At 48.4% G+C, this 10,570-nt stretch overlaps 1 protein-coding gene across 1 annotated transcript; it reads right to left on the reverse strand.

Moving 5' to 3' along the window:
- Positions 1-8,267: 8,267 nt before the first annotated feature.
- Positions 8,268-10,111, reverse strand: LOC103653505 (exocyst complex component EXO70A1). Its single transcript, XM_008680397.2, has one exon. It carries the CDS (start codon positions 9,969-9,971, stop codon positions 8,538-8,540), a length of 1,434 nt encoding a protein of 477 aa, XP_008678619.1. The 5' UTR covers positions 9,972-10,111; the 3' UTR covers positions 8,268-8,537.
- Between the last annotated feature and the right edge of the window lie 459 nt (positions 10,112-10,570).

Raw genomic sequence — 10,570 nt, forward strand, 5'->3', positions numbered from 1 at the left:
TGACTCATAAGGTTTTGACAAAAATAAATAATTAACCTCCACTAGTTTAAGCTATTTCTAATTAAAAAGGAAAAAGGGAGAAAAAATCTAGAGAGAGAGAAATCCTAGAGTGAGAAAAGGAAGAGTAACACATGATTTTGGGTGATACTTAGAAAGAAATTTTATACCCCCAAAATCAGGGTGTTACACATACGGTCTTGTTCTTGCCTCCATTCTCTTATTGTAAGCTTCATCGTCTGAGAGGCGGTTGCCTTGGAGGAAGGATATTGTTTTGGTCCTCCAGTCTTCACTATGTACAGAGATTGTGAGCACTGCTCTCTCCATGAGCTCGACTGAAGGTGCTTTTATTGTTTCAAAAAATACTTCTGAAGGCAAAGGGAGCCCCTGTGCCGCTAACTTAGCTAACAAATCTGCATGCTCATTTTCTCCCCTTGGGATATTTTTTACAGAGAATCCCTCAAAAGAAGCTTCCAATCTTTGGACTGCATCCAAATACTTTTCAAGCTTCGGGTCTCTTGCCTTGCTACTCTTATCCACGTGGCTAGAAATAACTTGTGAATCAGTTTTGAGGATTGCCCTTCTTATTCCCATTGCCTTTAATTTCCGAAGCCCTAAAAGAAGAGCTTCGTACTCGGCAATGTTATTTGTACAACTGAAATCTAACTTTATTGCATAACATGTTCTGACTTTAGAGGGTGCTACTAGAACAGCAGCTGCTCCTGAACCGAAGGTTCCCCAAGATCCATCGTAGAATACCGTCCAAGCTTCGGCATCTTTTGTTGCTTCTTCACCCTGAGCCCCTAGCGTCCAATTAGCAATGAAGTCTGCAAATGCTTGAGATTGAATTGAGGATTTGTGTACATAATCAATGGTAAATTCATTAAGTTCCGCGGCCCATTTTATGATCCTTCCTGTAGCTTCTTTGTTCCTCATTATGTCTTTCAGGGGTTGTGATGAAGGCACTATTATATGATATGCTTGAAAGTGGTGCCGAAGCTTTCTGGAGGCCATCAATACAACATACAATACCTTCTCCAATTCTGTGTAATTTTTCTTTGATAGGCTGAGTACTTCGGAGACGAAGTATACTGGTGCTTGTCTTTTTACTTGGCCATCTTGCTTCTCCTGTACAAGTGTCGCACTAACCGCAGCATGGGAAGCAACTACATATAGAAGTAGCGGAGTTCCTAATGAAGGTGGAGTTAGAGTTGTCAAATCTATCAGATATTGTTTTAACTCTTCCAAGGCTCTCTGTTGAGCTGAACCCCACTGAAAGACTTCGGCTGACTTCAGTATTTCATAGAATGGTAGATTCCTCTCTGCTGATCTTGATATAAATCTATTCAACGATGCTAGCCTTCCTGCAAACCGTTGAGCCCCCTTCTTTGAATTTGGTGGCTCCATCCAAAGGATAGCTTCTATATTGCTTGGATTAGCTTTGATACCCTTTGTTGATACCAGGCAGCCAAGAAACTTGCCCTTCTTCACTCCGAAAACACATTTTTCTGGGTTCAACTTGAGACCATCTTATCTAAAATTGGCAAACGTCTCTTGTAAATCGGCAACATGATTTTCTTGTTTTGTGCTTTTCACTATGATGTGATCGACATAAGTTAGCACATTTCTGCCTATTTGAGAGTGAAGAACCTTGGCAGTCATTCTGTTGAAGCTTCCTCCAGCATTTTTGAGCCCCTCAGGCATCCGAAGGTAACAATAGGTACCACTAGGAGTTATGAACCTTGTCTTTGGCTCATCCTCTTTCTTCATCCAAATTTGGTGATAGCCCGAGTAGCAGTCCAATAGGCTCATGAGTTCTGAAGAAGCTGATGCATCTACAAGGGAATATATTCTTGGTAAAGGGAACTCATCCTTCGGACATGCCTTGTTGAGGTCTGTGAAATCAATGCACATTCTCCATTTCCCATTAGCTTTCTTCACCATAACGGTGTTAGCGAGCCACTCTGGATATGTTACTTCTCTGATAACACCGGCAATGAGAAGTCTCTTCACTTCATTTCGTGCACCTTTGGCTTTATCATCAGACATTTTGCGAAGCCTTTGTTTTTTTGGTCTGAAGGATGGGTCCACATTGAGTGAATGCTCAATGACATCTCTATTGACACCCCAAGGATCATTAGCTGTCCAAGCGAAGACATCTTTGTTGTTGAACAAGAATCTTAGCAGAGTCTTTTCCTGTTCACCAGGTAGCTGAGATCCCAGCAATACCTTTTGGTCTCCTATGTCTTCAAACAAGAGAATAAGCTTCGGCTGATCTGCTGAAGCAGCCTTCTCTCTTTTGTGCTTATACTGCTGATAAGCTTCGACTTCATCTATATTATGGATAGCCTTTGAATCCGTCCAACTCCCTTCAGCCCTCCTGGCAGCTTCTTGACTTCTGTGAACAGCAATAGGCCCTTGTTCCGAAGGTATCTTCATGCATAAATATGCTGGATGAAGTATTGCTTCGAAGGCATTAAGCGTCCCTTGACCAATGATTGCATTGTATGGATACTCCATATCAACAATGTCAAAGACAACCTGTTCAGTTCTTGTGTTATGGACATAGCCGAAGGTAACTGACATTGTTATCTTGCCAAGTGCAACAATCTGTCTTCCTCCAAAGCCACAAAGAGGGTGTGTCGCATCATGTATCTTATCTTCTAGCTCTTGCATTTGCCTAAAAGCCTTTGCAAAGATGATGTCTGTTGCGCTGCCTTTGTCAACCAGGACATTGTGGACCAGAAATCCCTTGATGACACAAGATATAACCATTGCATCATTGTGAGGATAATCTTTGAGCTGAAGATCTTCCTCGGAGAAAGTAATTGGAATGTGAGACCACTTGGATTTGATGAAGGATCCTTGCACCCCAACAAGTTGTACCCTTCTTTGTGCTTCCTTCTTCTGCTTCTTGTTGGCTGGTTCAGAGCTTGAACCACCTGTGATCGGGAGCACCAGCTTCGTGGCCAAAGGTGCTACAACTTGGTTGTTGTGCGAAGCCATCGTCACAACTATGGAAGTGAGTTCACCAGAGGTGGGCGCCAATGATGGTCCTTGTTCTCAGATGCTATACATCAAGAACAAAGCAACACAATTGTTAATGACTAGGGACCTTCGTCCTTCGAAGCATTATTTCCTCTGGGATATAATGATCTTCAGACGAAGGTCATGAAGGGTATACCTTCATCATTTCAGTGAACGAAATGTAAATAGAGACATATGAAATATAAGGGAATATAAACAATCATTACAATTCATTAGATTAATTACATTCTCATTTTATAAACATGAATAAACATCAATGATATTTGTATTACATTTATACCATTGGCTTGATAGAAGATGGAAAAGCAAGAGTGACGCGAGAGTGATTACCATTCAGCGTGAACAGTACAAGGGTATTGTTCATCTATTTATAGGCACAAGACATAGCCTGGACAGGCAAAACGCTTAGGCCCCTCCTCATCTTAGGATTAGGGCGGGTGCGTTTCGCCACCCGGCCGGTGGATTTTCCCACCGATAGTATCAGATCAGGGAACCCAGTTTACTTCTCACTTTTTGCAGCAGTTGCATGAAGTCTTGGGCACACATTTGAAGTTTAGTTCAGCTTATGACCCGGAAACAGATAGTCAGACTGAGAAAACCAACCAGGTCTTAGAAGACATGTTGAGGGCTTATGCTTTGCAAGATAAGTCAGGTTGGGACAAGAGGCTACCTTATGCAGAATTCTTTTATAACAACAGTTATCAGGCCAGTTTCAAGATGTCACCGTTCCAACCACTTTATTGGAGGAATTGTCGAACTCCATTGCACTGGGACCATCCCGGTGAAAGGCAGGTGTTCGGTCCAGACATTTTATTTGACGCCGGGGAGTATATCAGAATGGTTCGAGAGAATCTGAAGAAATCACAGTCTAGATAGCGAAGCTATGCCGACACAAGAAGAAGAGAGCTGTGTTTTGAAGTGGGAGATTATGTTTACCTGAAGGTGTCACTGATCAGAGGAGTCAAAAGGTTCGGAGTCAACGGCAAGCTAGCACCTCGATACATCGGGCCGTACCAGATTCAAGCAAGACATGGTGAAGTGGCATATCAGCTTAGCCTACTAGAAAGTCTATCAACAGTGCATGACATGTTCCATCTGTCTTAGCTGAAGAAGTGCTTGCGAGTACCAGAAGAGCAACTGCCAACCGAGGATCTCGAAGTTTAAGAAGACTTGACATATATCGAGAAGCCAACTCAAATTCTGGACACATTAGATAGAGTCACTCGAAGAAGCACCATCAGAATGTGCAAAGTTAAGTGGGGTTACCATTCGGAGGAAGAAGCAACTTGGGAAAGAGAAGATGATCTGAAAGCTAAATATCCCGAGCTCTTTGCTAGCCAACCCTAAATCTCGAGTGCGAGATTCTTTTTAAGGGGATAGGTTAGCAACACCCTGAATTTGGGGGTATAAAATTTCTTCTCTAATATCTACAAAATTTAGGTGTTACCCCTTGTTTCTCTCTATAGATTTCTTCTCTCTTCTTTTTATTCAGAGTTATGTCTACAATTTGGGAGATGAATCATTTCTTTACTATATCAAAACATATGGGAGTCATGAAATGTTCCACGATGATGAGCTTAGATTGTTCTTTTCTTTGATGCACATGTTTGAATTATTTGAATTTGAATTTGTGGCATGTTTGACTTTGAATCCAAAAGAGAAAACAAAAGGAAAAGGAATTAGAAATTCAGGAATAAAAAGAAAAGGAAAAGAAGCCCGGAACCCCCTCCCTCCTGGCCTTTCAGCCCACTAGGCCCAGTCCGCTCGTGTGCCCTCTTCCGCTGACCGGCAGACCCGCCCTCTCCCTCGCTCGTCCGTGTGCCCACGCATTCTCTGCCAAGCGACCTAACCCATCAGCGCCTCTACCCGTTGGGCGCCTGTGCCATCGCCCTACGGGCCCTGCCTGCCAGCCCCTCCCCTTCCTTCAACCGCCCGCCAAGACCACCGCACCCACGTCGCCTCTCCTCACAAAACCGCTGCCCCAACCTGCCTTGAAGCCCCTGCACGCACCCACTTCCCCTGCCTCATTCATTTCGCCTCAGCGGACTCACCCGAGCTGCGTGCAACCATTCTCCAAGCTCACCGGAGCTTCCCTGCCACCAGACCTCCTGCGCCCCAATCCTTCAACGGCAAGGCCCACCCGTCGTCCCCGGCCATGACCCGCCACCGCCAGACGAAGTTCCGCCGCCGCACGCGCTTCACCCGAGGTGAATTTCCTTGCCGGAGTTCCTTTTCTCTCTCCCCTGTTCTTCCTGCTCTGTCGATTAGTCGCCGGTGATCATCGGCACCAGCACCGCCGTCGTGACGAGGTCCCTCGGCCAACCGCCACCGCCTTATGCCCTCCTTTGCCCGCGTGAGGTCACCGGCTCCAGCCATGGTGCTCACGCTGAGCACGTGACCGAGGTAGACGACAACCCCAACAAGGGGACCCACCCGCAGTCTCCCAACCGCAACCCCTCTCTTGTCCCCTCGCGTGGCCGCTGACCAGTGGACCCTGGGTCCCACGCGTTAGCACCACGCTGACCCTCTCCCCTCCATGCTGGGTCGCCGCTTGGTGGGCCCTACCCGTCAGTGCGTGCCCGCACCCGCGCCTGCGCTTGCCCCGTGCTGCTGACCAGCGGGCCCGGCCGTACCTTGGCCTCACCTATCAGGCAGCAGCGCTCTAGCGTTCCGTCGCTCACCCGCTCCGTCGCCCGAGCCTCTGGCCCGTGAGCCCCACACGTAAGGCGCCCGCGCCCACGCGCCTGTGCACTCACCTGCTGGTTCTAATCTCGGCAGTTGATCCGAGATCTAACGACCGAGGAGATCTGATACCCCTTCGGATTGCTGTTTTATAAAAAGAACCCTCGGTTCTCGGGTATTAGAACCTGCCGTCCTAATTTCTTTCAGTCGAGCCCCTGAATTTTTTGAAGAAAGATCCCCGAGCTTTAGTTTAATTGATGAAAGGTCTTCAGTTTAGGGATTTAAATTCCAAAATTTGTAAATTTCATATCTTTTGCATATGAACTCCAAATTGGATGGTTCAAATTGAAAAATGTTCATAATGTTATTCTCTATCAGTTTAAATTATATTCACCCACTGTCTACATGTCTTAATTTTGTGGCTAGACTCTAGATTAATTTAAAATAATATAATAATTATTTAAGAATAAAAGAAAAGGTAAAACCCTAATGAATGTTCAAGTGTGTAACTTTGTAAACTTAAATTCATTTAGTGTAATCCCATGCCTGGAATAACTTTAATTAAGTAAGTAATTTATTAAGATAGACCTAGTTAGGGAAGTAAATTTAATAAGATGAACTTAGCTAGAGAACAATAGACCCTTAAACATAGTGATCTACCCTAGAACATTGATTTCACTTGTGTATCTATAATTTTCTAGTGAATCTGTGTTTGATCTGGTGCATATGTTTGGTGTAATGTTCGTTGTTATTCTCCAAGTGTGTTGAATGAATGATTGCTTTGTGTAGACAACGAGCAGTCCGTGGTTCCCGAGTGTGTTGCAGCAGACTTCACTGAGCAGGAATCTGGTGAAGGCAAGTGTCCTCTGACCCATTGTGTCCTACTTACTTTATAATTCACTGTCCCGCATACCATCATCAACCTAAAGATTGACTAGTATTCTGTTTTCATGTCCTTGTTTACCCTTTGGGAATAGGTTATTATGATTAATATTATGCTACTGTTTTATTTTAATCAATGAACATGATGAGAATATTTATGATACGATGATGTTATTCTGTTATTGATGATGAACTTGTGATACTTTAGGGGGCTCTTGCTATTTCCCGAGTACCTCTCCTTAAGGACGTGTTCGTTGGATGAGCACCCGGGAAAATAGTACAACCATGAGGGTGGAATGGGATGCCCCTAGCTGATTAATTATAGGAACTTGAGGTGTAGTTGGCTTCACCGTCGAGCTGTCTATAGGGTCCGAGCATAGTACTTGCTCTACCGAGGCTGGGTGCCGAGGTTCTTTCGTGTTGCTTTTGTTAGTCACCCTTCCTATGGGGAGAGGTACTGTGTTTATCAAACTAGAGAAACCTAACAAGCGGCTATGACCTCTAGGGAGAGTTACTCTAGATGGTGTTTATGATGATGGTTAATGTTGAGGATTATGGTTACGGTTCATGGTATTTCCTCTTGGAGGGAGTGCCTTTTGGGTAATAACTTGGATGTATTACTAAAATTTGGCTTTCTACTAGTAATAAATATCTGACCAACTAAAAGCAACTACTTTAAGCTTAACCCCACATACAGCTAGTCCACTTTAGCCACGGGACATTTGATGAGTACGTTGATGTGTTCTCACCCTTACTTTAAAACACCCAAACCCCCAAGTTGTCCCATTGCAATGAGTGCTTAGGAGAAGATGAAGGCAACATGGAGGACTTTTAGGAGTTTCAAGACTTCGATGAGTTCTAGTTGTGTTTAGTGGCAAACCCCCAGTCAGCTGCCTATGAAGGCCTTATCGTACTATGTTTCGTATTTGCACTTTGATCTATGTTAAGTTAATGACGGTGTGGATGTCTTGGACATCGTGATGTAATAAAGTACTATTTCTGCTTTTATTTTGAGCAATGTGTGATAATGTCCAATTATGTAATCGTTGTGTACATGAATTTCTGATCCTGGCACGTACATGGTTCGCATTCGGTTTACCTTCCAAAACCAGGTGTGACATGGGGTGGCCACTGGCCCCCTTTGGTTGGACATCCAATCAAAGGGCGAATACAGGGTCGAGTAAGGAAGGACTTTATGAGATGCCCCCAACGAGCCAAGCCCTAAAGTGGGACCACTCGCCAGACCAGACCCTAGCAAAGGACGGTTGGATCTCACTTGGATAACTCGTTAGCAGTTCAACGCCCTCCATCACTGCGCCACCTAGGTCGATGATGGACAATCCTCTCCTCGAAGGACAAAACCTTTCCGGGGGGAGATGCGTGCAAGAAACCAAACTTATGACCAAACAATCGAGCCTACGCTTATCTCAGGCCTGAAAACGAGCGCATGCCCAGCTCCGCCATTAACTGAACCTATGTTAAGCTCCGGCCCGAAAGCGAGCACATGCCTAGCTCCGGTGTTAACTGAGCCTACGCCTAGCTCCGACAGTAACTGAGCACACACTTGGCTTTGGTGCATGACCAAGCCAACCATCACAAAGAATGGATCTACCCCAAAGCGGGAAGCTCACTACACTCAAGATAATCCCCTAAAACAATCCTCACAAATTGCTCAGGGATTGCATCTAACCGATGCACTTGCGTGCCTCCATGAACCACACTCTATAATTTAAATATAAAATATATACATTAGCCGTTGCTGGAGAAAAAAATAAAATTAAAAACCTAAGAGCTAATTTGGCAACCCTATTTTTTCATGGGATTTTCAATTTTCTAAGGAAAAATGAACTAATTTTCCTTGGAAAAATGAAAAACCCCTTGGAAAAATAGGGTTCCAAACTAGCCAAAAATGTATTTCACACCACCTTCTACCCTTCGAACAAATCTGACAAGTGCTGCTCCAGCTCCTCCGCGGTGCGCCCTTTGGCCACCTCTACCTCCGGATGTTCTTGCAAGTACCGGCGATACACCGGCATGACATTCTCAGTGACGGTTTTCCGAAGGATACCCCGGATCACCGGGTTTGGAATCTTCCAGCATCTCTGGGCGCTGCAGGCGTTCTCCAACGAAGTGAAGAACGCGCTCAGCCGATTGCTTCGGCGCCCGAGAGCAGCGCCAGGCTTGGTCCTGGTGCCGCCGCCGTCCAAGAGCGACACGACGGGCTTCCACGACGCGTCCATGTAGCCATTGATGTATGCTTCCATGCGCTGCTCTCGGACGCGAACCCACCCCGGCGGCAGCAACAGCTTGAGCTCGGAGCGCATCGCGCGGCACACGATGGCGAACGTGTTGTTGAGCATGAACACCTGTCTCAGCCCCGGAAACGCTAGAGCGGCAGACTTCTCCTCCAGCACGGTCTCCAGGCACGATATGAGCTCCGCCACCAGGCCGAGGCCGCCGGCTGGAGCGCGCGGCGGCGGTGCTTCGCTGTCGCTGTGGTCGTCGCCGCCGCCGAGGATGAAGTAGAGGGAGATGCGGTTGCGCAGCAGACAGCGAAAGTAGCCCATCCAGAAGCCGACGCACGGGTGCACCTCGCCACCCTGTGGCATCCGCCATGGGTAGTGCGACCTTATGAAAGACGACCTGAGGTCGCGCCTGCAGCGCCGGGCCGCATCCACCAGCTCCGCGAGCGCGGTCTCGACGGCAACCGAGACCGGATGCGCGGGGCCCCAGGAGAAGAGCCTCGCGAGGACTGGGAACGCTTCCGATACAGGGACGTACACGTCGAGCGTCGCGAGCAGCTTCGACGGGGAGCTCCCGAGCGCGGCCACGGCGCCGGCCAGCTTCAGCATCGCTCCGGCGCTCGCCGCCGCGAACTCCCCCATAGCGACCACGTGCGCGGCCTTGAGCTTCTGGTGGCGAAGGCGGAAGACGTGCTCCATGGTGCTCAGCGCCTGCACCCACGCCTTGACCCTCCTCCCGACCTCCCGCCGTGACAAGAGACCACCACCATCGCGGCCCCCGTCCAACGCGCCCACGTCCAGAACCCAGCCGGCGTCGAACCCGGCGAGCCAGCGAGACAAGGCGTCCGCGCGCGCGCCGGCTCTTGCGGGAGGGGAGAAGGCTGGGAGGAGGGCGAGCATGCGCTGCTGGTGCCTGTCGATGTCGTGCAGCACGCAGGCGGACGACTCCGACACAGTCACCAGTTGGCGGCTAGTGCCGCGGTCGACCTCGTCGGCGTTGCTGCTGCTGGAGCCGTCGCTGTCCGAGGGTCCGGAGCGCGGGGACGCCGGCGGGCTGCTGCCACCGCTGCTGCTGCTGTCGTAGCCGCCGTCCGGGCCGAACTTGCAGCTGTGCTCCATCTTGACGCGCGGCGCGCGCACAGGCGGCTTCCCAGTGAAGTGAGACGACGAATGCGAAGTAGTCTACATGTCAACGCACGCAGCAACGGCCAACGGGCAACGACTACTGCAGAGTCGCTGAGTCGCGGTTGCGGAGCTTCTGCTGCGGCTGCCTTTGGATAGTTTTCTGGCTGCTGGGCGTGCGAGTCGCTTGCTTCTTCTGGCTCCACGTGTTTTCCGCGGGATCGGAGAAGCTGGACTGAGACTGGACTAACAAAATATCCAAGCAAGCACGGAGGCAATTCACGGAAGAAACACCAGTCCAAGACGCGGCCGGGCGTGGACTCGGCGAGAGAGTCTTGTGCACCCCCTTCCAGCTTTCGCTGTCATCTCCGTCGGCCTCGCCGCGTCGCCAGTCACCGCGATTGCTCTGTTCTGACTTCTGAGCATCTGGCGGATTACCAGACCAGCCGCCGAGACGACGGCCGAGGCCAGGTGCAGGTGGGCACGGCTATGGGACATTGGCTACTCAAACAGGCTCATATGCTCAAGTTTTTAGGGGGTGCTTGGTTCCTGATTAAACAATATTGGCTCACATGTGACATGCACAACAGCAGATC

This window comes from Zea mays, chromosome 4, assembly GCF_902167145.1.
Source record: "Zea mays cultivar B73 chromosome 4, Zm-B73-REFERENCE-NAM-5.0, whole genome shotgun sequence".
Taxonomy (NCBI): Eukaryota; Viridiplantae; Streptophyta; class Magnoliopsida; order Poales; family Poaceae; genus Zea; species Zea mays.